The 26,726-nt window shown below is 43.6% G+C and overlaps 2 protein-coding genes across 2 annotated transcripts in view; one reads left to right on the top strand and one right to left on the bottom strand.

Moving 5' to 3' along the window:
* Window positions 1-12,270, top strand: part of KIF16B (kinesin family member 16B) — a 274,972-nt gene extending 262,702 nt beyond the window's left edge. Inside the window, exon 27 of the mRNA XM_074949617.1 lies at window positions 12,194-12,270. Within this exon, the coding sequence (XP_074805718.1) occupies window positions 12,194-12,268 (75 nt within the window). The 3' untranslated portion in view covers window positions 12,269-12,270. The remainder of the gene's footprint in view (window positions 1-12,193) is intronic.
* MACROD2 (mono-ADP ribosylhydrolase 2) overlaps window positions 1-26,726 on the bottom strand; it is a 1,526,954-nt gene that overhangs the window by 118,464 nt on the left and 1,381,764 nt on the right. The window lies entirely within an intron of this gene.

The following is a 26,726-nucleotide window of genomic DNA, read 5'->3' on the forward strand; positions in this document are numbered from 1 at the left end:
ATTTATTGGCGATGTCATGAAGTATCTGGCTTGTATTTTTACTCTAAGGCAGGGGTCTGGGCCTGCTCGGCTGCAGCAGCAACTCTCCCCTAAGTTGGCTCCCCTTTTAGGGGGACACTGGCTCCCGGGGGCACTCACCCCTCTGTACAGCTCAGCTGTGCTGTCGGCAGCCCCTCCCTCTGCCTGCTCGGCATGCCTGCTCAGCTGTTCGCTTCTCCCCGTTGGTTGGAGGGCCGGACAAATGGAAGCCCTGGGCCGGATCCGGCCCACGGGCCGTAGTTTGGAGACCCCGTCATACCCCATCAGATGACTTCTCTCAGAATGTGGTCATAAGCCTTCTCAAGACTGATGAATACTATGTGCAGGGTTTTCCTCTTTTCTCTATATTTTCCCACAAGCAATTTTGACTTGCTTGGTGCCTGATTGTCACTGACCTTTACTTCTCTTCATAGTATCGTATCAATAACTGGGGTTCTTTCTCAGGGTGCCCAGGACTGAGAGTCACTTTGTTACCCACCATGTCTCAGTGAGAGACTTGTTGTTCAAGTGGGTATCAGCACCCTGACAACACCAGCCTCTAACCACCAGACCAATCTCCTCAGGGCAACACTAGCCTTCAATTTGCTTTTCAAGATAAAAATAGGAGCTCCTAAGTCCCTCAGCACCTTTGAAGCATTCCCCTGTGATATCCAGTCCCTGACACTGGCTACTCATAGAAATACCAGATTTACAGCTCGTTACTTTCTGGGGTGAAAGCCAGACTGGTGAGGAGTTGTCACCTCTTACCCTGTAACCCTTAAATATCATAAAGCTTTGCTCCTGTAGCTCTCTGCCTGGGGTGCCCACAGTCAACAACAAGCATGCACTTTGTCTATGTATTAGGCAACCCAGGTCCAGTGCCTTGGAACAAGGAGCCTGCCTACAATACAACAGACTTCCACTGGTCTCCACCAGCCTTGGTGAACAACTGGTAAGGGACTCCACCCTCTCCCCCGCCCCGATTTTCCCCAAAAACATGTTCTGAAATGTCCATCCCCATCCTGGAACAACCAGAGGAATGCTAAGATTTGTTGCTTCTTTAAAGAGTCCATATCCAACAGTTTGTTACTTTAACTGGAATTATGCAACAGTTCATCAATGGATTGGTTTAGATTAAAAATTAAACAAGTGTATTTAATTCCAAAGAGAGATGTTAAGTGGGTACAAGTATAAGGTTTAAAGTCAGAAATGGTTACAAGAGAAATAGATAAAACCCTTTTTAGTAACCAGAACTTATCTAGCTAGAGTTGGTTCAAGGTAAAATCCTCACCCCATTTCCATCAAGATGGCAGACTGAACTCCTGGGTCAAAACCTATCCCCCCAAATTAAAAGGCTGGTACCTTTGTCATTTTAGGCAGAAGACAGGTAATTTGGAATTCTTTACCAGAACTGTGTGCCATATTCAAGATGTGGGCATACCATGGATTTATCTAGTGTCCGTTTATCTATCCTGCCTTGATTCAGACTTTTAGGAACATATTTTCTGCGTTTGTGTGTGTGCTCATGCACGCACAACTTCTTACATGATATTTGCACATATATTTCACAATGATGTTAATGACCAGTGTGAGCTTGGTTTTTATGTAAGACCTCACATGATAGTCTTTAAGGATAAATACTATGAATGCAGTCTTCTAGGTGCATCCCTGTTTGAAGTTGCTGTTACAGAACAGTGAATTCTTTGCTACTTGGCATTGAGGGGCTCTTAGGGTACAATAACTTTCTCCCAGGTCTTCATCATGTGGTTAATGAGTTTAATGCCATGGTAGCTACCATAGCCTTGTATGTCGCCTTTTCTGTTGAATATAGATACTAGTGTGCTCTTTCTCCAGGCATCTTCTCTGTCTTCATGATGAAATTAAACAATTGTGTCAATATGTTCATGCCTGCTTGCCCCGGGCTCCTCCATACTTCTGCAGGCATGACATGGGGGCTGAGAGCTTTTTCATTTTTTATGTTACCCAGTGCTTCTGCAACTACTTCTAGGACTTCTACCACCAGAACCTAGTTTGGTTTAATCATAAAGCATGACTCTTTTGGAGTCTCTTCATTCCTAAACCTTTCAAAGTAATTTCTTCACCATTCCTTAATCTGGTTCTCACAGATTAAACTAATTTCAACTTTAATCACTTTGATCTCAGCAACATCTTTAGCTATTTTATCGTAAGTCTTTGCAGGTCTATATATTTCTTTCTCACCATCCTTCCTTTCAAGATTGGCCATGGCTTTAGCCTTAACAGAGGCCACCTCTTTCTTCGCTATCTTTTTGGCTTTTTTATACTCCTGAAAATCCTGCTGTTGGAGTATCACTTGCCAAAGATTACAATACTTTTCCTTTTCCTTTTCCTTCATGGCCTCTCAAACTTTCTCATTCCACCATCAGATCTCACTAGTGAAAAAGACTGGCTTTTGCTTCACCAAACAGGCTCTTTGCACGATCTTGAGTTTTGTTTGCAATATGGTTCTACTATTGATTCATATTTTCTCTTAACTCTTCTAAAAAGATCTTCTCCAACACTTTCATTTTCAACTCCTTGCTAACTGGATTGAAATTCCACCATTTGGTTTTCTGTACTGCTTTAGACCATTTTCTTATGTATGATGTGTATCCATAATCAAGAACCAACATTCTGTGTTGAGTTGCAATGCTTTCCCCTGGGATGAACTTAGTTTCTGATGTTCTTCAGCTCAGCTTGGTTTACCAGGAATTAATCTATCTGTGCCTCATACTACCATTTTTATAGTAGGTAGTCAAATGTTTTTATATGTCAAAATGATACCTTCTGTTTCTCTTGACAATATCTTCATTACAATTGCTTGGTTCTTTTCATATCAAAACATTTTACTTCAATTCTTTAAAGCCTAATTGATTTTGACCAATTTTGGTAAGAGGTGATGGGTGAAATAATAAAATGATACCTATTCCTTTAAAAAAATTCTTACAAGAGTCTCCAAAACAGATTTTAAAGAGCAATTGAAATGTTATATGAAACTTTATTTTTAATCTCAAGCTTCTTTTCAGGTTTTATGAAGGGATTTGGATTTACAGGTTCTTTCAAAATTAGTAGTGGTTTCAGATTAATAATGTACATGCGCCAGTGAGTTTAGCAATAAATGAAATGAATTTCTTAAGATTAGGTCCCTTAGATTTCTAATCTTCAGTTTTAATATTCTTTCATTTCTCATGAAGCGTAACCTAATCCAGCTGAAATGTATTATTAGGTGTTTGCCACTTAATCTGTGTGTCTGCAGCACTGGTGCAAAGTTCCTTCTTGCATTTTTGCTAGCCAGAAAACTCTGCCCGCTCCTCTGTGGTGAGGCTGTAACAACTGATAGTGATCCAAACCTCCGTCACCTGCAGGTCAGTTCACTGTAGCTCATTTTACTGGGGGGTGAAGATGAAGGTCAGATGGAGACTCCTACATGTACAGCATGCAGTAACCTGCCACATGAGCAAAAGATCAGGGGAAATAAATCTCACTGAGGACCTGTGCATTCCAATGACTCTCCATCTGACTGGATCCAATTCAATGTCCAGATATCAACGTTAAAGGTCTTGAACAGACTTGGGCCTGCTGTCCTAGAGAATATGGGCCATATCTCCACCTAGCATAGACGACTGTAGTTCAACTGAAATCAATGGAGTTATGACACATTAGACCAACTGAGGATCTGGCCCCATCTCTCTGTCTATTCTGCTCAGCAGAAGAGATGAAGTAGAAGGTGACATTTTTTGGAACGCATTCCTAATAGAATGGAGCATTCTCAGTGGCAGACCCTAGAGTGTGGAACGTGTTACCAGTAATGATCAGGAGGAGCCCAGAGCTAACCACGTTCAGGGCACGTGCCTAGGTCCACAATGACAGGCCTGAAGTATGTTGTGATAGGTCATATTGATGGAGGGAGAAAGGAAGTTAGACAGGAAATAGAGGTTAAAGAAGCAGAAAAGGTGGGATGGAAGGAAAGAAAATCAGAGCACCGAGGCCTGATCTACGCTAGAAAAATTATGGGTTACTGACGACAAAGGGTTTAACCATATACTTTTTAACTGTCAGACCTGGCCTGGACAAACAGTACCTCTGAAAACTCTGCTAAAGGCTTCCTTGAGTTTAATGAGGTGAAATGGTACTGCACATAGCTTGTCTTTATCTTCAGGTGTGATTAATCTGAGTGCAGGTGACACCCATTGTCAGCAACAGGTAATCTCTTCTCGTGTAGATGAAGCTAAGCAGCCGTGGCTTAAACCAAGAAGCTGAAAGCAAAATCATTAGCAACGTTCTTGTGCGACTATAAGATTTGTCTTCACACCTAAATACCACAGTGATTAGTTACTTTATAAATAGTCCACTGGATGGATGTGCTTAGTACACAGGAAAATAGGAAACTTTGTGAGCAATACGAAAATGTATTTTTGTACTTGATTATTGTACTTTTGTCTACAGAGTTGGATACTCTGACATGACAGGCTCTAAGGAATTCAGTGTGTCTCACTGTAAACATGGAGTGCCATAACGAACATGTGTAAATTGTAGTGAAATTATATTGCTTGAAGAAAGATCTCTAAGATCCAGGTCACTGAGATCTCTTCATTGGAAGTTTTTCACATTTACGTGTGTTTGGTTTTTTTACTACATCGCAGAATATAGTATATGACCCCATCTGCATGCCACACATAGAATGCTTCTCATGGCCCTTCCAATCGGTGCTAACTACAGTTAGCTAGAAAGGGCTGAAAAAAGTAAATTAGCAATAAAAGTTCCAGAAACTCATGTCCCCTGTTGCTGCTTACAGTTTGTGCAATAAAGTTCACAGTTAAAAGATGGTGGTTGTGGGCTACTGCAGTTATACCTGTTCCATTAATGCTATATTTCTGGCGAGTGTCACAGACAGGTTTGTGTGCCAGATTAAACATGTGGGATTTATACATCCGTGCCAATTCCCTAAGGGCAAAGTTTTCAAACTGAGGTGCCTACAGTTTGACATCTGAATACATGCTTGCTAAATAAGTGTTCTTCCGGGAGTGGTCATCCAGATGCTTCCCACCCTAGGTGCGCATGCACGCTGTGTACTCAACATCCGAATCTTTTGAACAGCAGTGTCGGGACTACACCTGCACCCTGCATATCCTCATGCCCTGAGGGCATAAAGGGGAGAAGACGCACAACCACCTCTCCGTTCCTCTCACTACCCGTAGCAGCAGGACGGACGTTATCACTGGTTACCTGCTATCCTGTAGCATCCTTTCATCAAATCATTTTGTAAATATTATTAGTTACTCTAATTAGCTTAGTTTAGGGACATTTGTCTGCCTTGTTGGCAACCTCTTAGTTGTTATCTTTAAATTTCCATTCCTTCCCCTGACTACTTCTCAGTGCCAAGAGTATTGGCCAAGCCTAAACCCGCCAGCTTCAAGCTGGGCCTGTCAGGTAACAGACTCATCCCATTAGCTGATGGACACAGCTTCGGTCTCTTGTGTTTGGTCAAGAGCCACAGTCTAGACCATTGCTCTATATGCTGGTCCTTTTCCACCAGGACTCAACAATTCAGAGTTACTTGACTAAAGCTCTACCTGCTGGAGCAATCCATGAGGGAAGCATCAGATTTGGAAAGAGAGTCCTGTGACTCGAGGGGTGGAAAAGGAGTGGGGGAGACTCTCCTCCCAGTGACCTTACCCCTTCAGCGCTCTGGTATTTAAGGACTCGACACTGAAGGCGCCCGATGCTGGTTTGCAATCCCTTAGACCAGGGGTGGGCAAATTTTTTGGCCCTAGGGCCACATCGGGTACAGAAATTGTATGGAGGGTTGGGTAGAGAAGGCTGGGGGAGGCTATGTCTCCCCAAACAGCGAGGTGTGGCCTGGCCCCCAGCTCCATCCAGTCCCCTGGAACCTCCACCCCCATCCAAGCCCCCCCCCCACTCCTGACTGCCCCCCGGGACTCCTGCATCCTATCCAAACACCCCTACTCTCAGCCCCCTGACCATCCCCCTGGGATGCCTGTCCCCTATCCAATCCCCCTTGCTCACCACCCCCAGGACTCCTGCCCCTATCCAACCCTCCCTGCTCTCCCTGCCCCACGTTACCTGTAGGGTGGGGGAAAGGCGGGGGCTCAGTCCTTTCGCTGTGCATTTCCCCTGCTCGTTTGGCTGCTTTCCCTGGCAGTTGGGCAGGGCTCGCTCCCTGTCTGGACTTGGCTGCTGGGGACAGGGGACAAGCATGCTTGGGTTGGAGGGGGGCCTTGGCTTGCTCTGCCCCTGTCCCCAGCAGCAGGGCCCAGGCCCCTTAACCGCCCCATTGGAACTCCCCCTGCTTAGAACCTACAGAACCTACCTGTGTTTTAACTCTTCAGAGGATGTGCAAAGATTGCTTTGGGGGAAATTGATTTGCTGCCCAGGCAAACTAAGCAATCTGAGCCAGCCTTTCAAGCATGGGCACAAATTCTGATGTGCACGTGCAACTCCTGATTTGTACCCACATGCCTATATGCACGTCCAAATCAGGGGTTGCGTGTGGTTATTGGCATTCATACACATACACAAGTCAGGCACATGCAAGGGCACACATTTGCTATTGAAAGTCTCGCCCGCCAGAACAAAAATGAGAGTGGGAGGGGATTTCTGCTTGCAACTGCATGTGTGGCAGGGCCTTAATCAGCTCTGCCTGTACCTAACTCATGAGCATTGAGGGCGAAGAATATGACTAACTGGAGCAGACTGGAGAAAAAATCCTCGAGAAGGCCACAGCCCCCAGGCTCATTGGGGCAGGATTGTTTTGAAGGCTGGAGCATTCCTCCCAGAACATGCACTGGACCAGAGCTACAAAAAGGATGACCTCACTGAATGGACGGAACGAAGCCGTAGAGAGAATGTTTAGATGTCAGATGATTGGCTCCAACCTGTTAAAATGCTGCATTCGTCCTGCAGAGGTGGCACGAATGAGACTTTGACTGACAGATCACCCAAGCGTCTCACCTAAAAGGAGGGAAGGACTGGAAAAGAATGAAACAGTAGGAAAGCAGCCCCATTTTTCTTGTGGTGGAAGAGCTCATGCAAAATACTCTGAGCCTAGAAAGAGGAAATTCCTCTGTTTGTACCGACAGTCAGAACATGGAATCAGTGGTATTAACAACCCGAGTGGTGTGAGTACTACAGGTGAACCACAATGAGTGTTTCATATATTTCACTGATAAAGTTGTAAGCTTAAAGAAATCCAGAAGGATCTGTACAGAAATCTGACCCGTATTTGGGGAAATAATGTGAATGTGTTCTCTGCTCTGCAAACTGGAAACAAGGATTCTCAGAGCTGTGCTATTAGCATCACTAAACCTCCAGGGACATAGTCATGCCCTTGATCCATACAGTATAACTGTAAATCAGCACAGCAGCATTTATGCTGCCAGCATTTGAGAGAGAGGAGACTCTGAAATATTCTTCCCCACACCCTATTGTATCAGCTGGATTGGTTTGACTTTTTAAAACGTTACTTAGATAATCTTCTTATTGCAGTATGTAAATTTTACACAACAAAAATAATGCCTTGGAATTAGTGTCAGGAGAATTAACCACTCTTTCAAGAAGAATATTAACATGTACAGCAGGAAATCAGAAGAGATCAGAAGCTGGGAAGTTAACAAGGGCGTGTATAATTAGATTGTGAGGTTTCTTTTTACAAATTTTACCATGTCACAGGTCTGTTCTAAAAGTAGGGATACGAGTTAAAATTTTCAAGCACCTAAGTGATTTAGGATTATATTATACAATCAATTATATTGATTGTAAATGAGACTTAGCCTCCTAAATGCCTAAGGACTGGTTTATACTAAAATCTTATAGCAGCATAGTTATGCCTCTTAGGGGCATGATTTGTTTTACTGACATAACATGCCAGGATAAGCCCTCGTGTAGACACACTAAAAGTACTTTTGTCAGGATAACTTGGCCTAGGCCTGGTCTGCCCGGTTAGGTCGATGCAAGGCAGCTTCCATCAACCCACCTGTGTATGTGTCTTCACTTAAATTTGGTTCCTGCTGATATAAGTGCCCCTTATAACACCACCTCCCCAAGTGGCATAGAGTCACGGTCCATGTAAGTAGGTCGACACAGTGATAATGTAGACACTGTGTTAATTACGTTGACTGTTATAGACCTTCAGGAACTGTTCCACAGTGCCCCACACTGACTGTTCTGGTCACCATTGTGAACTCGGCTGGACAGATAGACAGGAAGCCACCCCTCCCCTTTAAAGCCCCCCACATTTACAAAATTCCTTTTTGTGGTTGTTTGGGTTGGTGAGCACACCTGGCAGCTGTCCATTATTGAGTGTAACTGCCCGCTACATGCACTCCTGCTGGGGAGCAGGGTCGGGGCATGGCGACTTCCAAAGGGGTGGGGGAAGCCCCTGTGCTCTGACCCTGCTCCCCGGCAGGAGCGCCAGGAAGGCGAAGTGGGGCGAGCCCCCATGGCCCGACCCCACTCCCAGCTGGCAGGCGGAGCAGGTCAGAGTGCGGTGGTGCCCATTTTTCCAGGGGCCGAATTGGCCAGGGCCCCTGGACATGGGCCCTGTTAGCCCAGTGGCTAATCCGCCACAGCCCGTAACAACTTAACAAGAGCTATTGCAACTGTATCAAGACAATTCACTTGTATATGAGTTTCAAAGAGACGTACTAGACTAGCAATCATCAACTCATTCATTTGTGGTAATAGAAATCAAGGGTAGATATTAAGTGTATTTGTGTTTATCTATATCTGGTTAGAAGTTTAACAATGTAACCAAATTAACTTGTAGATGCTAATTCCTTTTCATGTCTTAATTGCCTTACGTTATGTGTGAGGAATATGTTCAGTTAATCTTAAGTTCAAAGATGTGAGGTACTGCAGGGAAACTCATATTATCTACATTGCCGTCAGCTTAACCATCGGTCTTATAATGAATGACCAGCTGTTGTCTTATAGTGTAACTAGATGACCTGTGTATGCATAGGAAGTTGAATGTTAACTTCAAAAGTGATGGGTCAGTATGAGCTCAACAAAGAAGAATCCTCAGTCACATGCTGTGCTCAAAACACTTAACAGCCCACCTCAGATATAAAAGAGAAACCTCAGGCCTGATCCTTTCATCTCTAGTCTGCTTAAATTAGAGTAGTGGGAGGGCCCGGTTACTCCCACTGCCAGGGTGGCCGAAGCCTGGAGAAGGGGACAAGTTTTGTTTAAAAGCCCAAGCACAGGGCTAGAATGTAAAGAGTCCAGAGACAGGGCTGAAGACCCTGAAGAGGGTCAACCACTCATTGAACTTTTTTACACCCCAGAAGGGAACTGAACTTGAAGGAGTGACCTCACTGGAGCAATAAGAACCGAAAAGGCAAAAAGTCTCCAGAGAGAAAGCCCTGGGGGCAGTGCTTTATGCCAGGTCAGGCATGGTCTTAAAGCTAGCCCACAAGGGGCTCTGAGGACTGAGCCCAGAGACTGGGCTAAGGACTTTAACAAGGGCACAGGAACAGGCCCTGTTGGATCTTTCACTCCGTAAGAGTTTTGTTCATCCATTTTAGATTTTGTGTGACTTAGCTGGAGGGCTGAGCCGTTGAACACCCGACTGATGAGAGCAACAGCCGACAGGAGCCATTCACAGATGTCCTAGTCACTCACCAGTCTTTAAACTCCACTGCCACTCTCTTGTGAACCTAGATTAGAGAGCCTTTTAAAATTTAGTTTCTGAATAGTAAAACCTGGCTCGTTTTAGTAATAGATACAAAGCGTGTTGCAAATGGGTCTGTGACTCAACCTTTTCCCTAGACACATTTTTAAAAAACAAGACCACTGACGATTAATGCTTAGCATTTCATACTCTTAAATCAGGGGTATTTACAATTAGATGGGTCAGAGAGGAATTTGTAACATGTGGACCCTCATAAGATGACTTACTCGACTCACAGGTATGGGAAGGAATAGTAGGAATGGACTGGGAGTTGGCAGCACCCTTTGAGAATGTACCAAGCTCATTGTTGATGGATATGGATCCCACGTCAGGGCTATCAAGCTGTCCTGGAGCAGAGCGAATGCCAAACACCTTATTTGAATTAGCAGCTACTAAGGAGGGTGCTGCAGGCAAAATACTTCCCTTAGAATTCTTGGGCTCAGGCCAAACTTGCCATAACCGTCTCCAACTTAACCTTAACATCAAAGAAAGATTCTTTGACTTCTGAAACATCTTATCTATTAACTTTCCTCTAGACTGACAACACTCTCAACAGAGAACAGGCTCTGCTAAGAATCCTGGGGAAAGAGCAATATTAACTCCCTGGATTCGGATCAAAGGGATCCAATACTCTTGGGGAAGGTATTAAAGGGAGGAAAGCATGAAGTGATGGCACTATCAGCGACTAAACACGCATCGACTTTAAGGCCAGAAGGGACCATCATGATCTTCTAGCCTGACCTCCTGCACACTGCAGGCCACAGAACCTTGCCCATCCATTCCTGTAATGGACCCCTAACTTCTGGCTGAGTTACTAATGTCCTCAAAGCATGATTTAAAGACTTCAAGTTACAGAGAATCCACTGTTTACACTAGTTTAAACCTGCAAGTGACCTGGCTGCAGAGGAAGGCAGAAATCCCCTCAGGGTCACTGCCAATCTGAGAAAGAACTCTCTGTAGTAACTCAGAACCCTCCATCTAGCGTCCCATCACTAGGCATTGGAAATATTTGATATTAGCAGTTGCAGATGGGCTACATGCCATTGGGCAGTCTCATCATACCATACCCCCATAAACCTATTATTCTCAGTTTAAGCCAGTTAGGTTTTTTGTCCCCACTGCTCCCCTTGGAAGGCTGTTCCAGAACTTCACTCCTCTGATAGTTAGAAACCTTTGTCTAATTTCAAGCCTAAACTTGTTGACGGCCAGTTTATATCCATTTGTTCTTGTGTCACTTAACTTAAATAATTCCTCCCCCTCCATGGTATGTATCCCTCTGATGTATTTATAGCGAGAAATCATATCCTCCCCTGAGCCTTCTTTTGGTTAGGCTAAACAAGCAAACTTTGTCTCCTCTCATAAGGTAGGTTTTCCATTCCTCTTATCACTCTAATAGCCCTTCTCTGAACCTGTTCCCGTTTGAATTCAGCTTTCTTAAATGTGGGAGACCAGAACTGCACACAGTATTCCAAATGAGGTCTCACCGGTGCCTTATATAATGGTACGAACACCTCCCTGTCTCTATTGGAAATACCTAGCCTGATGCATTCTAGAACTGTATTAGCCTTTTTTATAGGCGCATCACAATGGCGGCTCATATCTGTGATCACATTGGCCATCAGCCTGTGATCAGCCAACACACCCAGGTCTTTCTCCTTTGTCACTTTCAACTGATAAATCCCGAGCTTATAGCAAAAATTCTTGTTGATAATCCCTAAATGCATGACCTTGCACTATTGTATTTCATCCCATTTTGTATTACTCCACTTTTCAATGTCATCTAGATCATTTCATATGATATTCTGGTCTTCCTCTCTATTGGCAATACCTCCCAACTTTGTGTCAGCCACAAATTATATTAGCACACTCCTGCTTTTTGTGCCAAGGTCTTTAAGAAAAATGTTAAATGAGATAGGGCCCAAGACTTACCCCTAAGGAACTCTACTAGTAACCTCCCTTCAGCCTGACAGTTCACCCTTCAGTATGGCTTGTTGTAGTCTCCCCTTTAACCAGTTCCTTATCCACCTTTCAATTCTCATATTAATCCCCCTTCTTCTCCAATTTAACCAATAATTTCCCATGTGGAATGGTGTCAAGTTGCCTCAGTGCCATGGGATTGGAAGTGGAGATGCCACAGAAAGTGTCCATCTTCCTTCTTACCCCCTGCCACAACGTGGAGTCCTCCTTCCATGGGCTGCCATTCCTATCCCCCTTCTAGGGCTGCCATTTAAAAGTTGTCATGAAAAACAGCACCATTAGCTTTGTAATTAGGTCTGTTTCTCCCAGGACTGTGATCTTCAACCCTCTAAATTACTTGTAGGTCTTGAGCAATAGGTTCTAAGACTAGGTCATTTATTTTCACCCAAATAATAGGCTATAGTCTAACAGGACCTTCTTGGATGACCTGGTTAAAAGAACAGTAATTTCTTTTGGTTGTACATTCATAGACTCTTTCCTTTTGTATAGGATGGTGTGTCGGGGTGTATCAGGCCCTTTGAGGCCCCCTGCTGGAAGCCTTGTGGCCCAGAAAAGGAGCGGTGAAGGTGAGTGCTCCAGGCCTGCTAGAAAGGCTGAAGGAAAGCAGCCATTCAGAGCTAAGCTTTAACTTAAAAAGTTTCAAAAAGTCTCGTTGCCTATTTGTTGGGCATATCCATTATCTACTGAGGCTACATGACTGCTTGGCTACACAAATGCTTTACAAACATTAGTGGAGCATAAATCTGCACAAGCTGTCTCTTATTATGTTAGCAGTCCTTATGTGCTATACGTTTTCAACCCATCATTGGCTACCTGCCATTGTGCTGCATGATTTACATTAGGTTGATCATCAACCTGTGAGTTCCCTGGCTAGTTTTTAAATGATCCGTTTGAATTCTGGAGCTTGCATTTCTTTTAAGTCCTCCGGAACCTCCCGCAGCAAGCTTTTCCATGATGTCTGCTCTCAACTGAAAAATATCCTTCTGGTCTTAATTAATTGGTGAGATTTTTTTGGCTTGGGTGGTTCTTCACTCTAGTGCCTCCCTCCGTCCGGTTAACTGCAGTCACAGTTGAGATGCAGCCAAATGTCAGCTGGCATGTGTTTGCTGTCTCCTTTAGAGGCATAATAAGGGATTATTCACTGACTCCTAGAGTAGTTTTACTGTACTCTTTTATCTTGTTTCTATGGTCAGGTAGCAGTGTTTCAGCTTCCCTTGAGGGAACTCTATGCTAGAAAAAATAATTCTGCCACTATCTCTTAGTCACATCTTTATTTCATACCAAGATATATAACAACATCGCTGGGAAGAAGCTTGATGGCTTTGTATTCCCTTGGCAATCTGGGGCCTCAATCCTAGTAAATTCAGTACTCCTCCACACTCTATTCAATTGATCTGTTCTGAGCTTTGTTAGAAAGATGTATGCAAAATGGCTTTGACATGGAGAGCTGGGTTTTGCACCATTCAAAATATATGTTATATTAGTTGATGTTCATGGCTCACAGACCTCCATGAGGGAGGTTGGGGCAGGTCCCAGATTAAGAGGAGGAGAAGGAGGTTCCCTTGGACTGAGCTAAACAGACCTGCTTCTTTAGCTCAGTGCTTGTATCACATGAAAAGCGAGAAACCGCTGGTTATAATCAGGCTGTGGCTTCTCTTAGCATTTGTTGAATCAAATGCTTGTGAACCTTGGCCCATGAGGGAGTGTGTGCATGTGTAATCTTCAGAGAGAGCCAATCTCATAAGGAAATGAGAGTGCACCTGTTTTAAAACAAATAGCCTTGCAACTGGACTTTCCTGTTTAAGTTGCAGCATCTGACATGGTGACCAGCAAATGTATGAAACAAGACAACGAATGCCCACACATAATTAAGAGCCGGAGTAGAATACCTTTGCTCTCACTAAATAGTGCCTTGCAATACATGTAGTTCCACTGAAGTCAATGGGAGCAGCTGAGAAGTCAAGTACTACACAAGGTGATTGAGGGTGGCAGAAGCTGACCCTGAGGGAAGAGTGTCACTCGGCAACATATTTGTCATGGTTTCACAGAGTTCATGGCCTAAAGGGACCATTAGATCATCTAGTCTTACTGCCTTCATATCACAGGCCATTACATTTTATCCACATTAAACCTCAAATCTTTAGTTAGATTAAAGCATTTCAGTACTCAGGAGACTAAACAGTTGTGAGCCACAAAGAGATCAAGGTGCCACCCGTGCCTGAGGCCTCTGCAAGGGCAGGGAATTAAGTAGGTGAGATATCCCCAGATTATCCCAGCAGAGGATCCAGGAACTTTTTACGGGTTAAGCTCCACCCCAGATTGTTCTCGGCAGGGCACCCCTTTCTGCTCATGCATTCTCTGCTGGTGATGTCAGTCCAGGAACACTTGTGGAGACACGAGGCAGCTGCTAGGGAGGGTAAGGTAAATTCTGGTATATTGGGTGCTATTAAAAAGTGGAATCTTACTGCACTGCGGTATTTATTATAACTGCAATGATTGCAGTGTTCTCTGCCTTTACAATGGAAAATACCTCAACTGCCCAAGTAATTTTGACTTCTGCAGGTGCAGAGAGTCCAATGTTTAAAGCTGCCCATGGTGTTTTCCCAATATTGAGCATTTTAGAAAGTTGTGAATAGTTTTGTTTCATGTATCCCGCAGGCTATAAATGAAGAACTTGTAACATTTTTAAGTATGCAATATAGCAGGAACAAGGGATTTCTTTCCATAAGCCAGCGGTTCACACTTAGAACAAAACAAGAACTCTTTTCACAATTCCCATTGTGGGAATTTTAGACAGCTATGGACAAAGGGGAAGGTTCTCTCCTGGTGTAAATGAGCACAGCACTGGAATTCTGCCCATTGTACCAGCAGAGAATTTGGTCCAAAGCCCTTCAGGGCCAAATTTCTGCCACCCTCCCCTATACTATGAAAGCCCTTGCTCTGTGAGTAATATCACCTAAGACTTATATTGGACTTGTCATCTGTCGATTTCAGAGAACTTTATAGAGGAGAGGGTAATGATACTGACTGTTTTACAGATGGGGAAACTGAGGTGTAAAGACTTGCTTAAGGTCACTCAGCAGCAGAGCTGGGAATTGAACTGAACTCTCCTGAGTCCCAGTCTGCTGTACTGTCAACTAAACACCATCCTCTCTAATGGTTTCAGTGGGACTGTTTGCAGAGTAAGGTCCAGCTCCATATGCCTGCTCCTGAACCCGTTGATGTTGACAGCAAAGCTCCCACTGACTTCAGTGATGCAAGGTCTGGCCCCTCTGTAAGTGCGGCAAAACTGGCCCTAAAACCAGCCCATCCAACAAAGCCCAAGTACCACCCTCCTCGCCTTTTCTTGCCTCAGGCACAGGGCAACTCAGTATGTTTGGCCAGATACACTGCAGTAGGTGACTTTTCATGCCCCCGTGCTGCCGGTCCACAGAAGAAGGCCATGTACTGTATTTTAGGTTTTGTCATGTAGTCTCCTAATTTGGAGGTGGAAGCTTCTCTCAGGCTGTGAGTTACAGTGCATCGTTACTATGCCTGGACTTCTCTCAAACATCTTTCAGTGAAGACAACCAATAGATCGAAAACTTTACAGGAACAGCTGATACCACTGTTCCCTGCTGTAAGTCAGAACGGAGCTCAGGTGTTGTCTCCTACTCTCAGTTTTGCAGTTAACTGTGATTTGTCCAGGGGATTTAAGGAAGAAAAGATGCCATCCCTAGATAGGTAATGTGGCTTGGTATGTTTTTGTTGTTATTGATGGGAGAGGGAAATCTACCTAAATCAAGATATTAACCCTCTTTTTAAAGATTAATTTTTTTAACTGTTTTCTCAAAAACATGACGGAATCCTCTTCCTCACATGAACACATGTCAAAACTGTTAGGATAACAGCACCTTCAAGTTATGGACCAGATCTAGGGTTATATCCTGCCCTTGAGAGGTAACTTACTCCATGAATGATGCCATTGATGAGTGTATATTGGTGAAATGTTATGTGGTGAGCAACCCACTTTAATACAAGAAGCATAGTTGCTGTGATTGGAAGGTGATTTCACGTATGCTTCTGAGCCTATGTTCCAACTGCGAGACAAAAAGGATTATTGAAGATCCACATTAGTCATCCTGCCACCATTCTGTTACCCACAAACAGCGAGTAGTGCCTTGATCCATAAATTGTCCCATTATCTCTCTTTCACTTCAAATAATCGCTGATTATTATGTTCTGGCACCTAACAAAGTTACGTGAAAGCCACTGTTGCTGTATTATTTTGTGGAGCACGTGCAATGTAGAAACACAGCTGTAACTGCAAATAATTGCATAGTAAATATCAGACACCGGAAATGCTTATCAGTTGCACAGCATGTTCTGCCAGATACTGGGTAAGTTAGGTTTGAAATCCTCAGGTCAGTCAAAGATGAGTTCATCTTAAGACAATGCAACTGCAAAGCTGAGGTGGGCTTAGAAGAGATGAATAACTGTGGAACGTCTAGGTGTAGGTATTAGAATAAAGCTCATGGTTAGAAGATAGAAACGATCAATTATTACACCATTACTCAGTTGTTTCCATGTTCTTACGCTGTACTGCAGTGCTGGTGCCATCAATACTGAAGGGAAATTTCTTTGTGCATGCCTAAAGGACGCCATTGCTCAGCACACCTCTCTATGTATGAGAAAACTATGCCAGACTCTGGAGAGAAATATACATCCGGTGGCCACTTGGGAATCTGTGGTGTTCACAGTGCTGCACTTGGAAATTTGTAGCTAGAACCCAGGCCCTCTTGTGTTAGAATTGCAGGCCTCTCACCTGGGCTAAAGGAGAACCGCTATCGGCAGAGGAAGGTCTCTGACACAGCTGAGCAATTCTGACTGCATGTAGTAGCTTTCAGTGGCACGTGTATGTACAAACACACTCACTCTCTCTGGCCAAGTTATAACAGTGTCAGTTCTTGCAAAGTCTTTATTGAAGACTGCCGGACAACAGCATGGCCAAAAATGACAATGGCATACTTTGAACTGAGACATGAAGCGGAACAATCACTACACAGATCTCTTTGCGATTCTCCCTTTTAGACGACTTTCCGCTGTTTCTCACATAGTAACGTGTAAGAAAGCAAAGTCGTTCAGTAGACACGGCATCAGGAGAGCTAGGTTCTCTTTCTGGCTCTGTCACTGGCCTGGTGTGTGACTTTGCGTGAATGGGTTCACCTCATTGTTTTAGTTTCTCATCTGTAAAATGGGCATGACAACATTTCCCATAACTTAGCTTTGAGATCTAAAGAGCTCAGTATTATAATTCACAGTGTGCGTACTGTCTATAGGAAATGGGGAAACTCAGATGAGCTACATGAACTTTGGACATGTTCTGAGGAGATGAGAGAATGCCCTGGTAAGATCTCTTGGGGAAAACAAACAGCTGCATACCTTCTCAGCACGTAGTTCCAAACAGATAACTCAGTTGTGTTTTATTGTTTAAGCATGTTAAGGTTCCATTTTTATGGCCAGGAAATCATGTCTTATAAATTACTCCAATAATTTTCTTCATGAACTGAAAACCGATAACTGTGTTCTCTAGCCAAAGTTCCTGTCTGACACTTAGTTAAGGCTCTCTAATTCAATTTGACAAGCACTTGTAAAGTGGACTGACGTGCCAAACTCCAATTTATGTTTTTGTGCAATTATGAATGGAATGTGAATAATTCAAAATTTACTGTTGGAGTGGCATGGAGTCAGGCAATGCAGTCCTACATTTATTTTTCCATACATTTTATCTGCCCCTCATGACTTGCTAAGAGCATGTTGTTGTTAGCAATTTCCATTTGGAGCAAAGCACTGTCTCTGATGTCTCTTTAATAACTGCCAACATTGGTCCCAAAAGAAAAAAAATGCTTCTTTCCTCTAAAATGTCACACTTAACCGTCTGTTCAGTTTCTACCCTGAGGCTCTGCCTAAAGGCTAAGTGTAGGAAAAGGATAACATGCAACTGCCCATCTGTTTAAGTTCACCAGGCCTTGGGCAATTTGTGCCATCTGACCTTCTGATTGTCTCTGAGTATTGATTTTATTTAGTTCTCATCAGAATAGCTTATAATGTGTTTCTCACAAACACACTTAGATAACAATCTAATCCATAAATGCTTGCAAACAATCTCCCTCTTCAAGATAAGATTCTCTCATTATGCAGTGGGTTTGCTACTCAATTTCATGTAGTCATGGTACAAAAGGCAGGGAGAAGGTTGTGTGGCTAAGATACTTAGCTGGGAGTTGGGAAAATGAGTTCAAGTCCTGGCTGTGCCAAAGGCTCCTTCTATGACTGTAGGCAAGTCACTTGAGGTAACATTTTTAAAAGCACTTAAGGTTTAGATTCTCAAAGACACTTCTGTGTTCCAGTGACCCAGGGATACAGTTACAAAGATTTAGGTCCAAAATTTGGATTCTCCCCAAACCCTTCTCCGGTGGTAGGACTAATGCCACCTCCTTATGCCCTATAGTCCAGCGAGAAGAGCACTCAGCTGGGTTCAAGTACCCAGTTTGCCCAATTCAGAGATGAACACAGTTCTCCCACCCACCAGATGGATGCCCTAATCCCTGTGCTATAGGGGATTGGAGAGCTCAGTCTCCTGTGGAAGCTGTTCGATTTGTATGAAATACTTAAATAGACATTGGAGAAGGGACTGGAAGCTGGCACTCCGAGGAGTGTGCTAGTCCCTAGGCTATAGAGTCAGACCTAATGAATAGTTAAGTATTTCATACAAAGTAGAGCAGCATAATAGAAGAGAGTGAGCGAGGAAGCCCTATGCTGGAATGTCCTACAGCCCAGCAATTAGGTCACCACAGATGGGAGGTAGGTGACCTGGGTTCAAGTCCCTGCTGACGAAGTCGGGACTTGAACCCAGGTCGCCCACACTGTGGGTGAATGTTCCAGCCAATGGGCTAAGAGTTACATGGAGGGCATCATGCCATTGCCTCCTCCCATTGGTGGGGGTTTAAGCCTGGGCTGAGCACATCTACCAGATTACCTTGCCTCTGGCGCCCAGACAGGGAACACCTAGTTAGTGAACGCTGCTGGAGCTTAGGCAGGAGTTAGGCACCGAACTGCTGAGTGGTGTTAGGACTGAGACAGCTGTGTGCAGTCGTAAGCCACTGAAATTTAAGTGCCTTGAGGACTTTGTTGGAAGAAACTTAAGCACCTACAGGGCAGCAATAGCTGAGCAGGATTTTGTGAATGCCCGCGGTGCCTCAATGTTGGAGTTAGGCACCTAAGTGCCCCTTGTGAATCCTACCCTCACTGCGTAAGGTGCTTGCAACAACCCTGCTTTATTCTGTGTCTGAAACCAACTGGCTGCCCATATCAACAAGAGCTTCACAGCGCCCTGCCCAGGCTGTATCAGGGAAGCTCCATAAATGCACAACCCCCAATACCACAAAACTCTGATCTGCTGACCTTCCGGGCATGCAGCAAAGCACCTTCTCTAGCTTCTCAGGCTGGACTATTAGTCTGGTGGGTTTTTTAATGGGCTTTTTGTGTTATCTATCGGTATGAGAGAGTTCTGGGTAGCAAATATTTGTATCAGGGATGTTTATCCTTTGTACTTTTAACACTCGTGTAACTATAGGTGCTTTAAATAAACCTAATGACGTTAAAGGCAGGTCATAGTCTCGCAAACACTTATTCAGCAAGGAATAATTTCATTTATAATTAATCCCGTTAATTTAAGTGGGAATACTCGTGAGTAAAAGTGGGCAGACTCAGTCTCCTGAGGAGAAGAAGTGTAACCTGAGGCACTTATGAATGAGTGGTAGTTTATGCATGGCCACATTCTCTTCGCACTTGAAACAATGAAAATGCAGTACACTACCATTGAAATCAATCAATGGAATTACTCTGGATTTTCATAGTTAAATGAGAGCAATATTTGGCCCTTTATTTTCCATATAAAATAACCGTTGAGCCTGATTCTGCTCTTACTTAAGTCCCAGTGTAAATCAATGAATTTACATTGGTGTCAAACTCTTGAGACCCCCAGAATCAGGCTCTTTATAGCTCAAATTTTAAATAACACCCTTAGCAACACTGCTTTGGCTGGATTGAGCTGCTAGCCATAGCTATACCGGTATTTTTAGCATACCAGACCTCGCACGCGCCTGTATACCTGTGCTGAGAAACTCCTTCCCAGCTGCAGTGTCGACATACCCTTGCAGTGAACAAGGCTTTGATTCCCCAACATATGGCACCTACTGCGCTTCTCACAGACTAATTAAGTGGATTAATTTAAATGAGCCATAAAATGAAAGAGCCGAGGGCTACACTCACAAGGGGGACTTAATCACTCAACTGCCCCTTGAGGCTGCTAAATCCAAGCGTTAGGTGCCATTGGCATTCACAAAACCCCCACTCAGCTGGCACCGAATGCTGTAGGCACTTAAAGGTCCTAGATGCTTAAGTTTCCAGCAGTAAAGTCCCCTAGGCACCTACATTTCTGCTGGTGGACATAGGCAAAGCTGCCTCCGACTTGACACCACCAAGCAGTTTGGCATCTAGCTTAGGCCTAAGTGCCATTGGGATTCACAAATTAGATGTTCCCCCACCTATCTCACCTGTGGGGCCTGAGCCAATAGGTGTGCTCTGAGCAGGCCGACCCCTCAAGTCATGGTGCCCCTTCCCCTGGCCAGTAGCTCATTGGTTAGAGTGCTTACCTGGGAGGTGGGAGAGCTGGGTTCAAGTCTCTACTCTGAATCAGGCAGAGTGGGGACTGGAATCCAGATTTCCCACATCCGGGGCTAGTGCCCTAACCACTGGCCCAGAAGATGCAAAGGGGTATGGGCACCACCTTCATCCTTTGTAAGAAGGTTGCCTAAGGGCAAGTCTACGCTACAGTGTGTCTGGTGAAGACGCGCTATGCTGACAGGAGACCGCTCTCCCGGCATAGCATTGGCATAATGACTTCACCTCGGCGAGAAGAGTGTCTCCTGCCGACCTAGTGCCAGTGTGGACAGCATAAAACTTGTGTCATGGGGGGAGAGGGGCTTTTTCACACCCCTGAGCGACATAAGTTATATCAACTTATGCTGTTGTATAGACCTGCCCTCTGTCAACCCTAACTCCAAGAGAGGGTTCATGGCTGTGAATTCCAAGTAGAGCCAGAAGCCTCTCTCCAGTCTGATGTTAGACACTTAACTCCCTTTGAGGGGTGATGCTTAGGCCACACCGCTCACCTCAGCACTTCCTACTCAGTTTGCTGGCTTCTGTTCATCCCCTTTTTAAGCACCTAACTCTCCCCATACAATGCATGGGAATCCTGCACACCTCACCTGAGGCTGTGAATGCCACCAGGTGGCAGGGCACCCAAAGTTAGGTGATGCAGCACCTAAGCCCACTTCAGAGTAAAGAGAGAGTATGATGCACAGGCTGCCGTAATACTGGTAACTCACTAGTTCTGGCTTTGCAGCAGCTTCATTCATGTCAGATTCCTTTAGCCCTTCCCACAGACTTAAGTATTCTGAATTTAAAGATGTTTGAATTATACCCAGCTAGTCTTTTTAGCAAGCGCCTGAAACCATTGAGAGAGAGAGCAATCTGACACCTCTGCCTCTTTGTACTCTGTGCATAAAATACAGTCCAATAATAAATTAATTTAAAGTATCTTGCCCCTTTAATTTAAAGATCCCAAAGCATTTGACAGACATCAATCACAATAATCCTATGAAGAAGTCAAAATATTATCTTTATTTTGCAGATGAGTAAGCTAAGTTACAAAGAAGGTTAAGTGGCTTGCCCACTGACATACCGCAATTCAGTGGCAGATCCTGAATTAAAATCTAGTGCTGAAATCTTAGCACTACCGACGTCAATGACAAAACTCCCATTAACTTCATTAGCGCCAGGATTTCACCCCAGGGACCCACCCTCCTCTTTAACCAAATTTGAAGCCCAAAGCTTGAACTAGAGGAAAATATTTTTCCTTGTCCTTCGATTTGCCTTACGATGTAGCATTTAATTTTCATATAAACCAGTGACACTGTATAATAGGGGACAGCTCCTGAGATAGTCACTGCGTCAATTTTATTTAGAAGTTTACTGATAAAATTATACTGGGCATGGTTCTTAAAGTCAAGGAAGTTATTGATTTTTTTTAAATAAAAATATGTGCAGCAGTAGCATTATAAAGAAAATTCAATATTGTTTAGCAGCTGTACTGACCTTTTTATATTTTGATATTTTAAAATGACATATTAGAGATGAGATTAAAACCTTCCAGTATAGCTGTAAATTCCTTTAAAAAAATCTTATTGAGTCAAAGATCTCAAGTCTTGGTAATAAAGGCCTTGAGATCTGAACAAATACAAATGAAGAATATTCCATTATTTTCAGCATCAGGGAGAGGTTAAGATTCAAAGTATATTTTGGAAATACTTTAATAATAATGACTTTGAATGGTTTTCAGTGCACCACTAGCAAAAGCTACCTGAACGCTTGAGGTCCGAGTAGAGTTTGTTAATAAATGTTACTGGTTTGGCAGCTGAACGTTTTTCAGCGAGTAACGCCACTCTGTTCTCACTGTAGCTAGCATCTGCTGCTCGTGGAATCACCACTCTCAGAAAACACAACGGAGGATTTGTTCAAAATTTTAACATGGGGATACATGAGAATAAAGGAAAGTTTTCAATCCCTTTAGGAAGAAGGTCAGTCTGGGCTCTAAAGTTGCTGCTAGGCCCCAACTCCTGCAAAGACTTCAGCAGGATGACTTAAGGTCCATAAACATACGGGTCTGTGTAAGTCTCTGCAGGATCAAGATCATGTAAAGGATCAAGCGTAACAGGGTTTCTATTCAGAATACCATCTCGCGGTCTTACATTTTTTAACCTATATGGCAGAACACTGGTTCTCTTAAGGAACCATGGACCAGAGCCTCAGCTGAGCCAGAATCTAGTGAAGGCCAAACAATGAGGTGTGTGAGACAGCATGTTTTATGCCAAGGATTTTATAAGTAACTGGAGAGAAGTGCTCACTTACACCTTCAATGAGGTTTTAAAGGTCCTTCATTGTAGAGCAAGGAAATAGAACAATGCTGCTGCACTCATAGTAGAATGCTAGATTTGCCACTTTGGCAATGGTTGCAAAAATAAAGTCATTGTTTTAAATTTTTTTTTAATCCAAACTTTTTTCTAATTATATATTTAACTGAACAAAAAAGTACAACAGGGTCCTGCCAGATGTAGTTTTTTATGGTGCTTTTGCCCCAGGAGCATGTTAGGACCTGGGAAAGTTTAATAGGTTGGACTTACATTTATAGCATCCCCTCAGACCTGGAGATGGCATGGCAAGGGTTTTTCATCTCTGGTGGCCTCTTCCTAAGCCCTAGGATGGCCTTTCCCAGCTCTCGTCTTCTGAGACTCTACGTGAGCATTCTTTGGATGGCCCTCTCGCCAAGTCCCATAAGAGTTCAGTCCCCTTCCAGGGGTAACAACAGGCCCAAATGAAGTCCAAACAAATCTAAACAATAATTATTCTGTCCAGTGCTTAATTTGTAATGAAAGAGGTGTTGGGGTGCAAGCAATTTTTTTACATTCATAACTGATGGGAGGAAGCCCAGCATGAACACCCATGTCTAGAGGTGTCGGGGCTCAGCCCTGGCTAGCCTTGGCACAAATTAAGCACTGATTCTGACCCTTGGGGCAATAGAAATCTTCTCCTTCTGGGCCACCTATTCCCAGGCCCTGCAGAGTTTTTCCTATATTACTTTCTTCTAGCAGATTTTCCCCACCACTTCCAGCAATGGTCTCAAGTTGCTGTGGGGGAGGTCTAGGTTGGATATTAGGAAACACTATTTTACTAGGAGGGTGGTGAAGCATTGGAATGGGTTACCTAGGGAGGTGGTGGAATCTCCATCCTTAGAGGTTTTTAAGGTCTGGCTTGACAAAGCCCTGGCTGGGATGATTTAGTTGGTGTTGGTCCCGCTTTGAGCAAGGAGTTGGACTAGATGACCTCCTGAGGTCTCTTCCAACCCTATTCTTCTATGATTCTCTTCCCTTGGGAGTCTTCCTGTTCATTGCTGGAGTCTCACTGCATCCACTTACAAAACCCTACCTTAGGACTCCCTCCCTCAGAATGAATCAAGCACTAGGCTGCAGAAGCAATGTCAAATCCCCTTAAATCTTAGTCCTGCAACCACAGACTGGACTGTCACATCATCATTCATAACTGGGAACTCTGCCCTTAACTAATGCTCTTGATACTCATGCGTGATCATTGCCTTGCTTTCAACCCATGCCCATCTGTTAGGATGGCATTATGCCTGCTTAGAGTAGCATGCCAATTCAATTGAGGCATAAATGCCATCCCAAAATGCGTTTAGATGGGCAGGCGGACTATGCTGCTAGTAGCAGCCCTTCTGTAATCAGACACTTTCTTTGTGACCCTGTGGTACCAAAGAAACCTTTCCACTTGACTGCACCTGTTCACAAGCAGAGAAAACAGAGGAACTGTGGATACGATATGATTGCTGAAAATTCATGTTTCCTGCAGGCACATGTGAAGCTTTTTGGCACGACATAGAATGTCAAAACATAAGGCACCCCCATATGATATGTTAATTATATGCGTAAGGTCAGATTTTCAAAAATTGTCATATGCCATTATAGCTGCCTAATTTGTACATGAAAATACCTGATTTGCATACACATCTTGGGTATTTGCATGCCTCATGGTCAGCTGGGTGCCTAACTGGTCATCTGTACATGCAAACATCCAATTTACGTGTAAGACTAAACCTTGTATCTAAATAAGCATGTACAACTGCATCAATTAATTTGCACATGCCTAATTTTGAGAGTCTAGTGCTTGATTTCTATACCATATATTATGGTTAGTCATTTTTTTAAACATCAAAAGTGTATTTTGTTGGAAAACTAGGTTTTCAACTAAATTAAATTTTTCACCAAAAAAGTATCTGCTTTCCACAGAAAAATTTGGCTTTCTGACAAAAAAAAAAAAAAAAACAACCACCAAAAATAAAAATAAATGAACACATGAAAATCAAAAAGGTTTTGATTGACAAATACTACTCTGGTGCCTCCTAGGAGTTTTAGTTCAGATATTCATACAGTGACTCAGCAAGAGGAGATGATAATGCAGCATGTGAGATGTAGTCTGGCCAGGGAGCCCAGCCCTTAGAGGAGAGGTGCATGAGGTACCTGAACTAAAATTCCCATGAGCCAGCACAGCTACCCTGAAATTTTGGCTTTCAGAAAAAATGACAAATCAAAAGCTTTTGCTTTTATGGCTGCAAGTTTTCAGTTTTTGAATTTTCACTGAAAAGTGGAAATTTTCCATGGATTTTCTGGTCAGTCCTACAATATATGTTCTTAGCGTCTGTACAGCACTTTGGACATATTATTTGTACTGTCACATCAGGATTCTCTGTTGAAAGCCAAGACATTTACAGGCAGGACCACTGATCTTTAACAAACACAGCTGATGGTTCCTTCTTTGCCTCTGTTGTCTTCTAACCAGAGAAGCTGGCAACAAGTCCAAGGCGCATAACCCCTAAATTCTTCTTCTTCAAGCATTTTATGTCCTTTCATGTGAAACTAAGGGCAGGTCTCCAGTGAAATCGGTGCAGCGACATAGCTGCAGCTGTGCTGTTGTAATGCTTCAGTGAAGATACTAGTATGCCAATGCGGGAAGCTTCTCCTGTCAGCATAGTTAATCCACCTCCATGAGAGACAGTAGCTATGTCAATGGGAGAAGCTCTCCTGTGTACACTGGAGGTTAGGTCGTTATAGCTACGTTGCTTGGGGGTGTGGATTTTTCACAGCCTTGAGTGATGTAGTTATTGTGATGTTTGCCATGTAGACCTGGCACATCTTGGGCCAGCCCCTCTGCTGGGGTAAATTAGCAGAGTTCTGTTAAAGTCAAGGGAGCTACACTGGTGACTTAAGCTGAGGGTCTGGGCCACCATTGTTGCTCCATTTAATCTAGGCCCTATTTGTGGGAGCCAATGGGGATGGAGGTAGAAAGCAAAATGTCAGGCAATGGAGTGAAGTGGACTGAGAAAGCCTGAGGGTGATCATCATGATACATGGTCTGGATTTGAAAATGCTTGTTGATAGAACAGAGAAAGTGCACATATTTGACACGTATACCTATTTCCCCCATTAAGCTCAATTAGCTGTAGTGTGTAAACAGTCAGGGACTGTAAGATCTCCTGTATGACTGACACTATTCTCTGGGAACTTGCTTAGTTCATTTCTTCTCTCATCTTTCAGGCACCACCTTTAATATACAGGCATAAAGGACATCATTACCAATACAGATAGCTGCAGCCCTCCTCCCCCACCAGAAGTAAACTTTTGGTTCCTAAATCAGGTTTACGCTCCAAAGCAATACATGCCCATGTAGCTTGCCACGGCTAAAACTGCATAACAGATATATATATATATTTAGATATAGATATAGGGTCTGGTTATCCTCTGGCAGTCAGTGACATTACAATGGCATAAAACGGGACGAATGCAGTAGTGAATAAGATCCATAGAGACCGTGGCTGGCAGTCTTTTGCTACGAAAAACTCCTAGCCAGCAAGAATGAAGGGCTTTAAGACCCTTGACTGGAAGACAAAGTCGAAATATTAAGTATTACGCAACACCATTTTAGTGTCTTCAATAGGATTGTAACAGAATAAACGGGGAAAAAATGTGGCTCTGAGCATTGCTGCTTTTTCCTGTTAATGCCCCACAGCAGTAACACCAGCTAGGAGAGTAGAGAGTTTTTCCCCTTCAAATACCCCACAAAGTCTAGACTGCTCAGCTCTATTTCTTCATTGCTTGTAGAAGCTAGATTTGAATTGGTTATTTACTGCTTGTAGGACTGGCTTGACATAAGTAACTTGCCGCATTTCCGAGTGAGCATCATTGGGTATGTGACTGGAAGGTTAATTTGTAAATAGGGGCTTGACAAATGACATGCTGGAGTCAGGATGTCTGTGCTAGCTAAGATAAGCCACAACACCCTCATGCTAGGGACT

Source organism: Natator depressus, chromosome 3, assembly GCF_965152275.1.
Source record: "Natator depressus isolate rNatDep1 chromosome 3, rNatDep2.hap1, whole genome shotgun sequence".
Lineage (NCBI taxonomy): Eukaryota > Metazoa > Chordata > Testudines > Cheloniidae > Natator > Natator depressus.